We start from the raw sequence: 17684 nt of genomic DNA on the forward strand, positions 1-17684 counted from the left end.
TTGCCTTTCATTCATTAACCTGACCGGGTGGCGCGAAAGGCGAGTGACGTGTCAGCAACTGATTGGCGATATGAATCACACTTGGAAAAATATCGTATTTTTTCACATGTGTTGTTATGGCTTTTCTCAGGGCTGGAAATCCTTGTCTGACACCGAAGTTTATATGATAAACAACGATTTTATTAAGAGTTTAAGGGAGAATGCTAAAAATAAAGGCACCCAACCAAAGAAAAAATAACTGGCTTTAAGTCTGGCTTTCAAAAACGGATATGAAAGTATGAACCGGATCCCCTGAATGAAATTCTCGAGGAGTTTTACGTAACAGTGCGTACGAAAGACGGGGAAGATAACGGACGTGATAGTTTTCGTTTTATAGTTACTGCTGTCAACCGATACCTAACAGAGAAAGAATAATTACGCTTAATTATTCTCGAGAGAGGTTTTAAAAGTTTGAAGTGGATTCTTGGCGAAAAAGCCCGACTACTCAGGCAAAAAGGCTAAGGCAAGCGGCCGAACGGATGAGCCATGACACGAAATAAAGACCACTTAAAAGGAACACAGAGTTATATTTTTGCGTGTATATTATTAACTTGTAATCACATGATTTTCCTCGTGCAGTTTGGGATAAACTAGCACTCGTAAATTTTTTAAAATATTTTATTGTGCTGATTAATCCCAAAGTGTACCCGAAATCATTTGATTAACTGTACAAACTGTTTATAAATCCAACTGTTTTTTCTCCTTTTTAGGCCTACCAAAACTGGCGCCCAATTGGTTTCATCACACCGCAATTGGGCACCATACTGTCAATCAAAATGATCTTCTGGGCTAAATTTCACTCTCTACTATATTTGGGAGTGACTTGCACATTCAAAAGTTTGTGCATGTGTATTATTAATGTAATAATCCACAATAATTTAAAATCTCTTCTTGTCGTTTTCTCCAACGCCGATACATTGATCCCTTCAAAGCTGAAAAATGATGTTTTTTTTTCTAGGGTGGAGAGACTTTTCGGTGATACTGAGTTATTCAATTCAACATTTAAAAAAAAAATGATTTTTTTTTAGATGTCATCCGTTACTTTGCTTGCATCGATACTAATTTCAGATATCCCAGTTCATGGAGGCTGGTCACAATGGAGTCGTTGGTGGTCTCCTTGGAGCAAATCATGCGGGAGGGGAACTCGAACTCGTTCTCGGTCTTGTACCAATCCTCCACCGGCAAATAACGGACGAGGTTGTATCGGATCTAGTCAACGGTCAAGGGATTGTTAAAGAATTCGTTGCCCAGGTAAAAATTATTCCTCTCACAAAAATAAAACAAGACATGGACATGGGGATTTTGGGAATAGGCTCTTGCAAGACTGTCGCAATAAAATTTAGAAGCACAGAAAAATGTGCGTTTAATTTATCGCAAACAAGAAAAATATCGACTTGCTAATTAACTTCCTTGCAGTTCACTCATCCAGAAAAGAGAAGAACGATCGAATTGATAGAAAAAAATCTATCAAATATAGCTAAATCTTAAGGATGTAGAGATTTTAGTCATGTATCTCACAAACCCTAACAGTAAGCAGTTAATTTCCAAGCCGATGCATTCGTAATTTCAGACCGAAATTAACCAAGAACTCTCTGAATGATTCGACTTTAAAAAATTTAAAGTTTCACCATGTGATAGGTCAGCTGATTGTTACGTGCGGAAAAATTTACACTAGCATTTAATCACTGTTTTTTAACAGGTTTGTCATCTTTATTTTAGTTAAGCTTTGATGATTTTTTTCTCTCTATCTGATCTTATAATCGTTTTTTTTTTCAAGACATTCCTTTCTTTTGCGAGCAACAGCAGTTGATTTGTTTAGTTCAGAGGCATAGAACACAGCTAGGAATGAAAAAATAATATTCAATATGGCGTTAAACCCATTCCAAAGATCGAGCCACGTACCGAATGCATCATGCAGGTACTACAATGAACTTGTTGTAGGCACTAGCCAGAGACTACTTGATTTCATTCATCAGCTATTTTTCACACTTCTTCCTCAGTTAGTGGATGCCCTATGATAAATGCACTTTAAGCGCTAGAGAATATTTCATTTTTCAAGTAATGGTACCATAACACTTCTCTTATCAGTTGACGGAGGTTACTCTTCATGGGTTACATGGGGGAGTAAGTGTAGCAGGTCATGCGGAATAGGATTTCAGTTGCGCTCTCGAACACGTACCAATCCTGCGCCAAAATTTGGAGAAAAACGTGCTATCAACACCGGAGACTGGGACAAGCTAGACAAAGGAGGATGTGCAACAGAAATGTAAATTGTCCAGGTAACAAAATAACTATTTCTATTTTCCACGGGGTCTTAAGTGAGAGGCTGAAGACTAAAACTTGCACATTACTCAGAAGTTCGCCTTAATTAAGTAACTGCCAGGCCAGTTGGGAACCAAAATACTTTCACTTATCATAATACCCGTATGGACCCGCTCCCGCAATCCTGTGGAAAACCATAATGAAACTTGACTTGTATATCAATTGAATTTTTAAGGGAGTGAAATGTAACTTTGCTACTTTTTCAAATATTTCCTGTTCTGTTTTTCTAAAAGTTTTCGATTGTTTTCTTGACGTTTATTGAAATCTTCTTTCAGCTTGAGAGAACGATCGCCCAGATGGTTTCTGCGACAAGTGGGTGTCCCTATGCTCAAGCAATAAACGATATGCAAACTTTTGTGAGAAAAGTTGTAACACCTGTCGGGAGTAATTGTCGTGGAATGCTAAGCTGATAGTGATACACTATCAAATAATGGTTTTTGAAGCACAGCCATCATCGTTTTTCAAATATTTTTAAAATTGTCTTTGCTAAAATTCCTTTGCAAAAACAATATTTTGGTTAAATACTGTACACAAACAAGCCTTAGATAAAGATTTTTGAAGGAAAGAATTTGTTAGGCTCGGTATTTTCTGGAAATAAGGATAAACATGTCCTTAAAGTGGAGTGCACCAACCTAAACACAAAATTTGTGCGCCAATCAGTTTGCACGTATCGTATTTTTTCACGTGTGTTTGATATCGCCAATCAGCTGCTGACACGTCACTCACCTTTCGCACCACTCGGTCAGGTTCACCATTCTCATTCCAAGGTCTTTTGTCGGAATTTTTACGGATTATGGCTGCTAAAACACTGAAAAATCCGTATCACTAACGGACAGTGACGTTCAAACTTTCCTAGAAGGGAAAAGAAACCAAAATACGGAAAGAAGAACCGAAAGTTACGTATTCAGTGGCTTTGATAATGAGAGATAGTCAAACCGAAGATGACCTTCGCATTAGAGATTTCACAACCGTTCATGAATCCACTAAAGTATTCCGGTTGGAACCGACTAAGAAGAGTCACAGTATGGGTGAGAGGTTTTGCTGATCTGTTGTTGGCCAAAGTGAAGAAGCAAGGCAAACCTGTAGGTGTTGTTGCCAGGACTTACATTGACGCCAATTGAAATAGACAGAGGTGGAGAACTGTGGGTGAAACAAACACAGGAGGAGAGATTTCCTGAAGAGATAAAAGATTTGATTGGAGGAAAAGAAGTCAGAAGACAGAGCCACTTGAAATTTCTTACCCTATTGTGGATGAGCTAGGTATATTGCGAGTCGGAGGGCGATTGGACCGAGCAGAACTATCTTATAATGCTGCACACCCCATGATCTTGCTAAAGAAACATCACATCAAGCAATTAATTGTTGCAGACGTCCATAACCGTTGCCGACATGCGGGCGTCAACCACGTGCTAGCTCAGGTACGAAACCGATGCTGGATTATAGATGGTCGCCAGGAAGTGAAGAACTTGGACAAAGAATGCGAGGTGTGTGAGAGAAGACGTGTACAGCCATCAGTGCAGATCATGGCACCGCTTCAAAGGACGAGAGTTGGAACAACGATGAGAGCGTTTGCAAAGTGCTGTGTTGATTACGCTGGCCCCTTCACGACCAAGATTACTCGAAGAGTTTCTGATAAAAGGTATTTGTGCCTGTTTACGTGCTCAGCCACCAGAGCGGTGCATCTAGAAATGGCATGTTCATTGAGCTCCACAGATTTCCTGAATGCGTTCAGCCAAATGGTAGCCACCAGGGGAAGACCAGAAGAAGTGACAAGTGATTATGGGACAGACTTTGTAGGAGCGGAGAGAGAGAGCTCAGAGAACTTGTTCAAACAATGGACCAGGAACAGATCGCCGGTAATGTTGCCGATAACGGGCTCAGATGGAATTGGAATCCTCTGCTGGGGTCGCACTTTGGTGGGGTGTTTGAGTCGCTAGTTAAAGTAGCAAAGAAAACTCGGAAAGTAATAGTTGGAAATGCTGGGCTAACCGACGACGAGCTGCAGACTGCTATCAAGGAAGTAGAAGCATTGATGAACTCGAGACCATTGACGTATGAAGGAGCTGACCTGCGAGCCAGTGTTGACACCTAACCACTTTAAACGTTGAACGTTGCAGGCCAATCAGAGTACATGCCCTAGAGAGAAGAGCTGAGGATCTGGAGACGCTCTTCGGGGGGGGGGGGGAGAGAATGAACATGCGATCGTTCGTTTGTTTTGTTTTTTTTTTGTAAGCGCTAGGCGCTACCCCTGTGCGGAGACTGGAACGAATAATAAAGGTTTTTGTTGTGAGCACATGGAAAATGTCTGAAGTGTGTTTTAAACCGGGATCCTGATAGAATTTCCCACGCCTAGGAATCCCCAATATTTTTACATCTATAAGGCGCAAAAAAGTTCAAAGTCCGGCTAAATAGTTCAAGGAATTGTTTAGTCTGTGTGGGAATCAATTTCGATGAAATGGAATCGTCGTTTGCGAGGTTTAACCATGTTTGTTTTTAATTTAGGCGTAGAATCGCTCGAACACAGTGTTAAGCTGAGTCGGCTCGTAATTTTTGATTTCCTTGGCAATTCCCTGCTCTAAACACCACTTTTTCCAAACCAGCAACCAAAAAGCCGTGCTTTTTGCAGTGTTTTCATTGTTAGAACTGTTTTCCAGCCGCTGTATTGTTGTTGCGGTGGCGAGGGAAAACCTAGAACAAATATCTCCAGTGGAGACAATGTCTTTAATTAAATATTCCTCTATTTTGGAAAATTGCCTTGTTTTCTTTAAATAAGTGGTTAAATAATATACCCTTTATTTGCCACATTGCAGAATTAACTGAATTAAAGGCTATGAATTAACAATCAACATATAATTAACGCTACTACTACTTTGGAGACAATAAAAATATCATAAATAATTTTTGCATATTCACATATTTACTACCGAATGTAATAAAGGAACCTGAACGCTGGATCCGGCAACAACTCCTATCAGCGTAAACAATATTTCTATTGCCGCAAGTTGTTGCTATGGTTATTGTGGTTGTTGCTATCGTTATTGTGATCAATTCTGTGATTGGTGGATTTATCTGAGTGGACTAAGTATGATTGGCTACTTCAACTGTCCGATAACAGGTGTCCGATTACAGCCACCTGCCCGAATATAATTGTTCAGAATGATTTGTGAATAATGAAGCAGCTGATGCACCAATCACATTTGAGGAAATTGTAATGGTTAAGATTGATCTTTTAACCCTTTACCTCCCAGAAGTGATTAACAAGTAACTTCTCCCTACAATATCCATGCGCTATCCAGCAAACAAGTAATGAGAATACTCAAATGTATCAGGTAGAAGTTGATATTTTGATCTAAAACCAAATTCTCGCAACTTATATACAAGAAAATGTCTAGCAGCAAGAGGGGAGAATTAACAATTAGATCTTGGGAGTTAAATGGTTAACACGTGCGGATTTGAATTTAAGAGATCCTCGCAGGCAAGAACACTACTGAACTAGTAGTTGAAGATGGGACTTGAAAAAAATTCAGGCCCGCACGTAGTTTGAAACCATGACCTCTGCAATACCAGTGCAGCGCTCTACCAACTGAGCTAACAAGCCCACTGGGAGCTGGTCAATATGTTGGGTCCAAATAAACCATCAAAGTAATGAATAATGATTTTAGATATATGAAATTTATATATTTGCACTGCGGTGAACAAACGAATCTGAGAGATCCTCGCAGCTAAGAACACTACTGAAGTAGTAGTTGAAAATAGGACCTGAAAAAATTCAGGCCCGCACGGAATTTGAACCCATGACCTCTGCGATACCGGTGCAGCGCTCTACCAAATGAGCTAACAAGCCAATTGGATGCGGATTTGTAATAGACTCAACGTCGAACTTACAGAAGCGATAATGGCGTGCTATTCTTCCTCTACTCCCCCCATCGTTAGTCGTTTTTCTTGTGTCCTGTTCATAATCTTATACTGCGGAAATGGCGTTATTGCCGATGCAATTTTTACGAATTTGTGGGCTGTAAAAGTTCGTGGCAGTCAACAAGAAGCTGAGGAGTTGGCCCATAGACATGGTTTTTCCTACGACAAACATGTGAGTTTTACTTTAGTAACGGCTTCATCATTGAGTCCGTGTAGTATGCTCCCTTTTGTTCGAGCTACTGTCTTGTGTATAACCCTTAGTATTCCGCAATCGACCACACGTTAACTGACCTTAGAGATATTTCTTTTTAACGGAAGGTTAGAAGATTGTCATTCCGCAATTGACGACACGTTAACCCTTAGAGATATTCTTTTTTGACGGAAGGTTAAGAGGATTGTTAGTCAGGCTAATAAGGCTAAATGCTTGAAGTTTGTGTTTCCCTCTGCTGGTGGCTAAGATCTTAAATATCATGTAACTAATGTGAGAAAAATACTACTCAATTTTGTTTAAAAAAAGGCGTGTGTATTCCAGAAAAATGGCATAACCGTTGGATTTTGAACCCTGAAGGATCAACATATTCCTTTTTAACGTTTCCCTCGAGAGTGTCTGGTTCGACTCAGTTAAAACAACGTGAGATTTTATGGCGGAAGACTCAAAAGCGAATAAAAAGGAATTGAAAAATGGCTTTATGAAGCTGTCCTGGGCCGCGAAGGTTTAAATGAACCCTGTTCGAAATGTGTCAATGAAATGGCAGAGAATTATTGCACGTACTGCGGTGGAAGTTTAGGCGAAACTTCTTCGACTTAGATTCGTATCTTTCAAAACAGAGAGTTTTGAGAGCTTCAAAAAGAAATCTTGAACGAGAAATTTTGACCACAGCAGACAGAGACTGAATTTGTTTTTCCTCGCGAAGTTTGCGAAGTACATAGCAAGCCGCTATTAAGTAGCCATCTTTATATTGACACTTGTTGAGTTTACACGAAACTGATATGATCGCCTAAGCCACTCGAACAGGTAAACCACTTTACTGTAAAATTGAAAACACTGATTTGAGTCTTTGAAATAATCAAGGTTCTGAATATGGCTATGAGAATGAACTGTGTCATTCTTTAAAAGCGTTCGCCGCTTGCGTTGTTTAAAAAATACCCTTCGCATAAATGCGTTAAACGCGAAATTATTTTCAAGGCAAGGGAGTGTTGAACAAATAACACTGGAGATCAGGTATTTATAAGCTTTAATCAAATTCAAATTTATCAAGCTTGTTTACTTAATCTAATAGGGTGCTGACCACTGCTGTTCGAGATTTTTATACTTCTTATGGACTGGCCGTGTAATATTTTTGCGATATTCATGTACTGGAGCCTTTCTTAATGCAAGAGTGCATACTGATTGAACTCTACAGTTCTTTGTTAAATATATGTTACGGTCATGTAGGTGAATAGCAGACTCAATTGAAACTTGACAGAGAGATTTTAAGGTGTTCCTGGAGACTAAATTTTTTTGATCAGATCTTCTGAATAGGTGTTGCAAAAACAATAATTTTTATCTTTACTCATCAGTAAAGATATGTCTTGTTTTTGGAGATAATCATCTTCAGTCCTTTTCTGGAAATGTTCAATTAAAATAGGTGGTGTGAAAGTATAGCATAAGTGACTAAGTTTACCAAAATTGATGCTTTCAGCTGTTTGAGGACTATTATTTGTTCAAAAAACTGGGATTTGTGAAAAGGCCAGGGAAGGGTGAATTATCATTGGAGGTTGATGCTAAGTTATCAAGAGAACCAAAGGTAAGACATTGCCTTATTGAAAAATGTTACATTCGTTTAGACAATCGAAAATTAAAAAATATATTCAATATTTCCACCAGTTGTTTGATTATATAATTGCATAATCACATCTTAAATTGTATACTTAAACATATCAATTTTAATAAAAATGATCATTAGCAAGTAGCTAGAGTACATTTTAAGATTTAATGGACTGGAAAAATTATCATCTTGGGCAAATAAATAGCTGTTGTTAGGACAACAAAAGCCTCATTAAACATTTAACAAAAGCACATTTGCAGATTATATTCCCATGAAGCTCTTGAGTACCTTCCAAGAATGCAGAATAACATTACCTTAACAAACTAAGGTATTTGAAGTTGTGGATCTAGGTATTTTAGCACTTACAGTGTAACCCTTTCATTCCAGGATACTATTAGTAATTCTCCTTACTATCTGCAATACAATTCTTATGATGTTAGCTCAGAGAATTTGGTATTGGATCAACTAATAAACCCCTAGCTGATATTTTTCTGACCACAAACTCACATTATTTTATGAAACTCATCACGTGAGGCAAATTAACATACCCCTTTAAGGCCCTGCTCACATTCCACAACATACACTGATCACAATAAGCCTCATTTGTGAAAATGTAAACTGTAACTGACAGTTGCAATTTATGATAACAAATCATATTGGTTGATAGATGCATTAATTAGTTATTGAAACTTTTTATTCTTTTTATGTCTTGCATGTTTAGAATTTATCAGCAAGTTATGATTTTGTAAAAGGAAGAACAGCTTATTTAAGGAATAAAGTAAAAGGGTATGACTTTTAAAATGTTACTTCAATTGTTAATGCTAAAATATCAATTACTTGTGATAAAATTCAATCATTAGTGCTACCAACAACTCGTTATTGTAAATCAATTTAGTTTCCATTCTAAAATGGTCAATAATTGGCGCTGAACCTCAATCTGATTGTGTTTTCACACCAAATGCCATTGTGAGACTCCAATTAAAAGGGCTAATTATAAATCGCTCGTGTCCTGAGGTACACTGTAGATGGCCAATCATAGGTAGTGTCAAGCGATAGTATAAAACACAAGCGTTTGAGGTTCAGCACTAATGATTGAGATTTTATCACTAGTGATTGATATTTTAGCACTAGTGATTGAGATTTTATCACTAATGATTGAGATTTTATCACTAGTGATTGATATTTTAGCACTAACGATTGAGTTTTATCACTAGCAATTGATGTATGCATTTTTGGCACAACTGGTTCCCCATAACTACCCTTGTGAAATGGATTTTGGAATTCTTAGGAATTCTTAGGTATTTTTTCCTCGGAATTCCTGGGAACAAGAGGTGTGAATTTTCATGGTAAATCTGAACTGGGAATTCTTAAGAATTTAAAGCCAAATTTGCTAATCAAGAATTTATCACAATAACCATAGCAACAACCACCTATTCTAAAAAAACTGAGGAATTTCCAAAATGGAGAAACTTTTTTAACTTGAGACATTGTCTCTACTGGAGATATTTCACCTAAATGTATCTATGGTTTTGGGAAATTGTAATAGTTATGATTAATTGGTAACAGGACTTCTCGTCGTCCAATTCTGTCTGTAATCATACCTGTGATTGACAAATTGGACTCCCGTTTTGAAGTTGTCCAATTTTTGTTAATCACTTACAAGTATGATAACAGATTGAATTGGACTCCACTTTGTTCTATTACCATTATTACTTCACCGATACCTCGCCGACAACTCACCGAGTATCAGTCGATAGTTGATCGACACTCGGTCATGGTCGACATTCAGTCCATAGTCAGATACTTGACCGATGTAACGCTCAATAATCGGTCAACAATCGGTCGATATATCGGTCGAGAGTCGGCCGATACTAGATCGATGCATCGTTCGAGATGAATGTCAATGAGCATCAGAAATGTCACAGTCTCCCTTTTCGCTCGTCTCCCGACGCTTGTGCTACTCGCGGCTCGCAGCTTCGTCATTCGCATGTCACGCTTACATTTACGCTCGTACGCTAACTTGTTTTGCGTTCTTTTCCACGGATTTTCGAGCAAAAGAAAGACTGCTCGCAGTCTAGCCTCACACCGAAACATTTTCTTCCATCGCATGATAACATTAATTGATGACGTCATCGCTTAAAAAGAAAGCCATTGAACTGCTAAATGAACACACCAGGTCGATACTCAACACTGACATTCGACCGACAGCTGACCGATATACCACCGACAGTTGACCGATATATCACCAACAGTTAACCGATACACCACCGAGATATGACCGACTCTCCACCGATATATCGACCGCTGTATCCAAAAATACAGTGATTTATCCTCTATTTCCTTACCGAACTTAGAACTCTGACTATCTTTCTTATTCCACGATAAAATTGGCACAGTACACTCAGGGTTCAGCATATGAACACTTTCACCCTCATTGGATCACAGTTAGTTATCATGGTGTTGAGAGCCCAATGACCACTGGATACTATTGCGCAATTTTTCCATTTTGTGGTGGAGGAAAAAAAACAGACGACAAAAAAACAAAGGCGTTTTATGACTGGGCTACCACAGGTATACCAGTAATGATTCCCTCGTTGTTTTCTTTATTTTGGAAGTCTTCTCCACCCCATGGAGTCACCTCACGTGAGACTGGAGTTTCATTAGACCCAGTTCCTTCAGGGCCGGTGGCTGCTGTGGTTTTCTTTATACTGTGTCGCTGTTTCACCTCAGAAAAGGTCTTTCGATGTTGTCATTTACATACTATTCTTTGTCTACGGCATCTTGAAGAGACATGTGTGCTTTCTCTATGCTTAAATGCTTATGAATCGGTATCTATAGGCGCTCTATACTACAGTGAAGAAATGTAAAATGGTTTCCGTGTTTACATAGCCTGATGTAAACACGCGGGAGGTTGGGAGAACACGAGATAAGCGTAGGAAACCACTTATCGAGTGTTCTCCCAACCTCCCAAGTGTTTACAACAGGCATTGTAAACGCGGAAACCATTTTACATTTCTTTTATAAAATAACTAATGAAAGAGGAACGAAAACCGTGTTTACATAGGCTCATGTAAAATGGTTTTATGGCCAATCAGAGCGCGCGTACTATTTGAATTATTTTATAAAGTAGGCTTTTAACTTAAAAATTTATATCAATACCAAATACCAAACTATCCAATACATACTGTTTAATTCGCTTCTTGTTCCAGCCAGTATGGTCGGTAGCTCCAGATTCCATTGCTCGTCCGTAGTTAACGCCTAAATAAAAGTTAAAAAAAGGAATAAATCGCTTATGAAATTGGTTTAAATCATGAGTTAATAGAACGAGCTTATAAAATTTCACAAAAAAAGAAAGCAATTCGTTTAATACAAGTCGTTTCGACTGAGTCAAGCCTCATCAGAACGTCTATCTTGTGAATAGAGGACGCTTACGACTCCAGAAGGAGAAGGACAAGTGATATGAGTAACATGGAATACGTACAGAAAAAACAACAGTTCATGATAGTTAAGTTACGCTTAGCGTAACATAACCAAATGATGTCCACTTCTCTAATATTCACACAAACAATCCGCAACCATACGTCCACGCATTCTCTCAAGTTCTTCTGTGTTTCCGTTAAGTTGTTGTTCAAGGAACGATGTCTTTGAAACCCAGAATGCAGTTCTTTCACTTTCTTTCATAAGATGTCTAAGATCTTCTTGGGTAACGCATCTTTTCTTTAAATTTTTTTGAAGAATCTCAGCTACTGATTGCACTGGTCCTTGCGGTGGTACTTGTCTTGCAGATTGAGTTGAGATTAAATCTGTTTCGTCGAATTGCATATCCTCGTTGTGCTCTATGTTACCATGTCACTGGTGGCTTAATTTCGTAAGCGCGCAAGGCTTTATACTTCTGTGACGTCATTGTATTCCATATCTCCTCAACAACTTGATTTCAATGTTGTTTTCAAAATGCGCTAGAACTGTTCTTTGAAATCAAGATTAAAAACAAACTTGATTTTTGAGGTAAAATTCATGGGTTGCCTTGATTTCAAGGCTGTTTTCAAAATGCGCCAGAACCTCCTTTCTATAACTACTGACTGAAATACTCGCCCACTTCCGCGCTCAAAATCCAGCGGTTTTTCTCCCGCATTGAAACGCGTGCGTAATAGTGTTCCTCATACCTCCCTCGCATACCATCTCTTGTCACGTGAGAGCACGACGAAGATTCATTAAAACTATTTTAGGGAAGGAAAATTTTGCCATTCTAATGATTAAACCTTTAACTCCCAGATGAAGTTTTTAATTCTCCTCTCTGTCAAACATACAATTTTTATCATGTTAGTTCAGAGAATTTAGAGTTAGATCAATTAGTTATCCACAAATTGATATTTTTCTTTATTCTCAACACTTATCTGGTTGATATTGTATTGCCATTATAAGGAGAAATTCTATCTTGGTCACTCATGGGAGTTAAAGGGTTAAAAATGGCTATAAATGTGCTAGTAGTCCTCCTTGTTTGGAGATGCAGCAGAGAGGCATTTTGCTGCGCATGCGCCAATAGAATTTTGTTCGGCGCGTTCGGCGCCATTGTGATACTTTCAGCGCGCTTCTGCGGGTTTTCAACTGGGCGATCGACACTTTTTATAATACTTTTTGGAGAGGGATGAAAGAAAATGACAAGTATACCAATATTTCTAACTCTGTGAATACTCGTGGTGTTTGCTGGCCCCTCTGATGAGGATATTTTAATGATCAAAGTACGAACAATACACGAAAAAAGCCCGAAAACTTGAAGTTTGAGATTTGATTCACTGAAGATCAAGATGTGTAGATGAGACAGCAAACCTTGGAGGTTAGTCTTAAGATGTCGATGTTTTACTTGTAAAAATCACAAAGTTGTATTCGAAGGCGATCGTGAGATATTTGATCCGATGAAAGAAGTTAATTTAGAACGTGATCTTAATTTACTTCAACTTTGAAATAAAATTGCGTTAAGTTCGAGGTGGCCCCCAAGCTTCAAATCACTTCAGATAACGTCATCTTTTCTTTCTCTTTGTAGTCGCGTTAGACACAAGGCTTTAAAAAATGTTCCAGCTTCAGGATTGAGTTGCTCTTACAACAATCTTCGGCGAATTCGTTTTTGGCAGGTTTAGGTGGATTTTCCAAGTCATGGCTCACAACTGTCTTTGGCCCTTTTGCTCTCCAAGTCTGTTGAACATAGTAGGTAGGCATGTGTCTTAGCACCGGTTATAGTTTGGTTTTCATCAACTCCGGCTTAAGCTTATCTTTTCCTGAGTTTTAGTGGGAATTTTTTCAATTGCCTTTTTGGGCTTCAGGTGCTAAATGGAGGAAAAACTTCGATAGAACTTATTTATCTCACTCGCCCCCAAAGCCCTCACCACTGTCAGTTAATTGTTTATTAATTTGGCTTTAGGTCAAACTAGTCCAATCACCCCTAAAAAATGCGAGGGCTCTTCCTCACGAGTTTAAACAAGTAACGCTTTCTCTATGTTCGTTTTACGATACGAATGACGTCAGCTTTATTCTGTCATGCTTATTTCACAAAAATGCTTCTGCCTTGCGAAATTAGTTTTAAGTCAAAGTTTTAGACGATGCTTACAGACTAACGTAATCGAACTTGCTGTGTTACAACAAATGGACAAGTACTCAATTATCATAATCCTGCTTGTTCTGTTTCTAATGTCTAATTAAACCTTTTTCAAAATTTATTTCAGCTTTAAAACTGCTATGTTTGAGCCATGTAATCCATTCTTCCAGTCTCACATAACCATCCTTTCTAGATATTTGACAAAGTGGCTGACATTTCCAGAGGAACTGGTGGCAATAATGCCCCCCTGGAGACCATGAGTGTGACTTTCAAAAAGACAAATACTTGTCTGATTGAAACAAAGTACCATTGACTTGTCTGGTGGCACAATCAATACAGCTGCAAATGATGGATGCATATGATGGTGTTGTGTGAGGTGGTCTTCAAGGTCTCTCACAGTAAAGAAACCCAGGTCTGAAGTGATTTCAAGTTATCTTATCATTTTTTCCATGCTGAAGGATTTGTCTGACTTCCAAATTTGGTTGCTGAACTGGCAGGTTGAAAGAGTCATATAACTGATTTCCTTTTATCATGACATTAGTATACATAGGTATAGTAATGTTGAGGTCTTGTAACTGCGTGGGAATTTGAAGGGTTCCCTCCAGAAAATCAAGTGCAGCAAGTACTGCAATCACAGTGCAGGCATTACTACCATTAGGTCTTCCACCAATGGAGGACTTGCAAATGTATGAGGGCAGTAGCCACTCAGTTACGTCAAGATGTTGTGCAATTGTGACATTTATGCAAAGAGTGGTCTGAGAATCTGGTGTTGGTAATGAAGCTGACTGGTTGTTGCAAGTACTCTGATTACTCTCATGCTGGTTTGCCGTGTGCCATGAACAAGGGCAATTTGAGCTACTGATGTCATCACTAACTGTGCAGGTACCATTTTCACAGAAATAACATTTGACCTGTGCATTGTCAAGCCTCTTGTGTCCACGAACAGGATGGTGACATTGTCTACAGTGGGGAGGTGCCTTGTTGGGTGAAGGTGTTGTTTGGTTGTAAGTTTGACTCTGGCTAAGGTTGGAAGATGTGAGTGGTTGAGTTGCTGGATTTAGGTTGGAAATTTCATCGTTTAACTGTTTGACAACCCTATCAAACTCTTCCCTCTCAACTTCTTCTACCCAAGGGATTTCAGTTAATAAATATGTTGGCACTGCTGATGTTTCATTACTGTGATTAGTTTGGGATTCAGTTTCATGCATGTTAGATGCAGGATGTAGAATGGCTTTTTTAGCTGTCTCACCAAGCTCTTTTACTTTTTTTTTAGAACCTCCTTACACAGTGGACATGAAGTTGATCCATTAAGGCAAACATCATGGAATGAGTGAAAAAAACCATGCAAGAGAGTCCAATCCTCATCTTGGCTGGAAATGTTACACAGAGGTAAATTACATTTTTTTGTTTGATCTGGCTTGATATCACAGTGATACCCTAACGGTAAAACAGTCATCTTCATATTTTTGTTGGGGGACATTGTTGGCAGTGTGACATGAGTTGGAACACTTGTGTTACAGCTGTTGTTTGAGGAGAATTGACTCTGCCCTGGACTCTGAGAGATTTTTATAAACATGGAGGACAGTGCTTGAGCACATCTCACTTTTAGTAAGCGAAGTTGGTTGTGTGAGAAAGAAAACTGCTTAGGTGTGGTGAAAAATGACCTGTAGTGTGATTGTTTACCCTTTGACTGGAAAATGGACTTTGCTTTCTTTCTAAGTTCATCCACAAAATCAGAACCTTTTGTCTGTGAACGGAGTATGCTATGAGTGTTTTCCACTGGATATTCATCAAAAATGATAATGTAATTCCTTATTAGATTATACAGTTGTGGAGCATGTTTTCCCCAGTGAGAGCAAATGTTAATCCAAATAAGTGGTGCTTTGTTATAGTGCCTGCGTTGAAGGCAAGTAAACATGATCCAAATCCTGATCATTGCTCGAAAATACTCAGAGAAATTGTTAAGTTTGAAAGAAATGCTATATAGTAATGCTGTCTAGTAAAGTGAATAGGGTCCCATACTCTGCATCCTTGAAGCGGGAGAACTTTGACATCACAGTGCAGCATATAAGTGTCCAACCATCATATACAATCTCAAGAATCAGACTAATCCTCCAGGGTTTGAGATTATCTGCCAATTTGCTTCTTGGAAAATTGTTTCATAAACTGTTTGAAAAATGGATTATAGGAATGAACAATGTGTTCTCTGCTGTTTAGGGAAATGTGAAGTGGCCCAATAGTTGGTACTAATGACAGAATGGATGACTGTGATGTTGCTTGTGGCAAGCTGTTGTTCAAGAGATTGTCAGAAGTACCAGATGTCATTGGAAAAGAATATGAGGAATGATCAGGTAAAATATTGTCCTGTTGCAGAGGAGCATCTGAAAATCCTGAATGAGAGCTGACAAATTTCTTAAGTGATTCGTTTATGATTTGTCTACAATAAAATTGGCATGGCCAATCTCCTGGCTGAAAAACAATAAATTTCTTTAAATAAGCAGCCAAGCCAGTGTGCATTGCTACATCATAGGCAGTATCAAAGTCCCCCTTTGACTTCAGTCTCAGTTCTACAAAATCTAATAGGTGCAAATCATCCATTTTGCCCATTGTTCGCACATTGTCACTGTCACAGTATTGATGAATGTGGATTCTATGTCTCTCAAATTCAGGATTAAAAAATGCGTTATTGAGCCAGTCAGGCATCACAGAAGCATAACTCTCACTGATGTTGTGCATGGATGATGCAGCAGTAATTAGTTGTATGCATGCTTCAATATCTATACCATTTTGGTCATGAGTACAAAGGGCATGCGTTACAGGTACAGCTGGAATATCTTTAAAAGCTTTAACAACTATGGCACACATTGTCTTTACCTCTGACAATTTTTCCTCTTGTGGTCTTCTTTTTGTGTGAATAGCTGTGAAATCGTCAATTATTAGCACTATTAGCCATTTGCGATCTGTAGCTGTGGTTATAAAATCTTCAAAAGATTTGAAATGAGACTGTGACATTTTGTGCATAACATTGTTTAAAGTTCTTCTGGAACATGCATGCCCCATGATATGTTCTGTTTCAATGCCCTCTTGATTAATGAGATTACTCTTGAGATAAAGAGCATGATCCATTTGAAGAGGATTGCATGTTTGGCTGAGGCAGTAGCACAAATTGTAAATGAATGAAACAACCCTTTTTTTGTTTAGATGTATGCGTTCTGTGGAATGCCGAGAACCAGTGACTGAATCCAGAATAGTGTCGAATAACTTTGTTGTACCTGCTGATATGCAAAACTCTCTAAAACTGTCTGGATCATACACTGTTTCTGCCTTGTTAACTACTATGTCATCATAAATCTTTTTCTTGACCAATGCTATTTCCTCTGTCATATCGCATCCTACATTGGGTGGGAGATGAAATTTGCATTCAACTGAAATCTCAATTTCATATTGTCGCAAGTCATAATAATTAGGGGCTCATTGTGTGAAAGCCTCATGGTAGTTCACAAAAACAAGTTTCATTACTACTTCTGCCACAATGTATGATATCATAGCAAGGTTAACAAAACTCTTCTCATTATTTTGATTTAGTCATCTAGTTTTGTTCAGTCTTGTTCCTGGGGGATACAAGCTATGGAAATAAGTTTGACTTTCAGTATCAAGGATACTATCAGTTGTACAAGTTTGTTTTTATTGCCTGTAATGAGAGTCTTGTCAGACCATCAGGTTGTTACAAAATGCTTGTTATTTAAAAAGGTCGAAGATTGAAGTTACCAACACAACACATTAACCAGTGGGGGTTAGTGTTGGAATTGGACAGCAATCTTTATTCAGTAATTTACATTTCAACAGGAAGCCCAAAAGTTTGACTGGTTTTAATTTGCATATTCTTATCCTTTCAGACATGCCATTCAGAAGCTGAGGATGCCTTCGCAACTATTCCTCCACAAATGGTGCAATTCCTATATGTTTTGGTTTAGGGGTAGTTTGGTCCAAATAAAGTATTCAATTTTAAA

General features: G+C 38.5%; 1 protein-coding gene and 1 long non-coding RNA gene across 3 annotated transcripts; both read left to right on the plus strand.

Annotated features, from left to right (window-relative positions):
- Window positions 1-1778: 1778 nt before the first annotated feature.
- LOC149051240 (uncharacterized) lies at window positions 1779-4518 on the plus strand. Its single transcript, XM_089197946.1, has 3 exons — window positions 1779-1957; window positions 2128-2318; window positions 2637-4518. The coding sequence occupies exon 3, from the start codon at window positions 3684-3686 to the stop codon at window positions 4296-4298; it is 615 nt and encodes a 204-aa protein (XP_089054072.1). The 5' UTR covers window positions 1779-1957; window positions 2128-2318; window positions 2637-3683; the 3' UTR covers window positions 4299-4518.
- Window positions 4519-13954: 9436 nt separating this feature from the next.
- Window positions 13955-17684, plus strand: LOC149051241 (uncharacterized). Of its 2 annotated transcripts, none has more exons than XR_016184141.1 (4): window positions 13955-14086; window positions 14948-15282; window positions 15892-16025; window positions 17571-17684. It is a non-coding gene; the product is annotated as an uncharacterized LOC149051241 (long non-coding RNA). The 2 variants fall into 2 exon arrangements; XR_016184128.1 differs by having other exon boundaries at window positions 14948-15063.

Source organism: Pocillopora damicornis, chromosome 1 (genome assembly GCF_964200805.1).
Source record: "Pocillopora damicornis chromosome 1, jaPocDami1.2, whole genome shotgun sequence".
NCBI classification, from domain to species: Eukaryota; Metazoa; Cnidaria; class Anthozoa; order Scleractinia; family Pocilloporidae; genus Pocillopora; species Pocillopora damicornis.

Excerpts from the sequence above, each read along its gene's own strand:
- LOC149051240 (XM_089197946.1), top strand. The coding sequence starts at position 3,684 with ATGATCTTGCTAAAGAAACATCACATCAAGCAATTAATTGTTGCAGAC.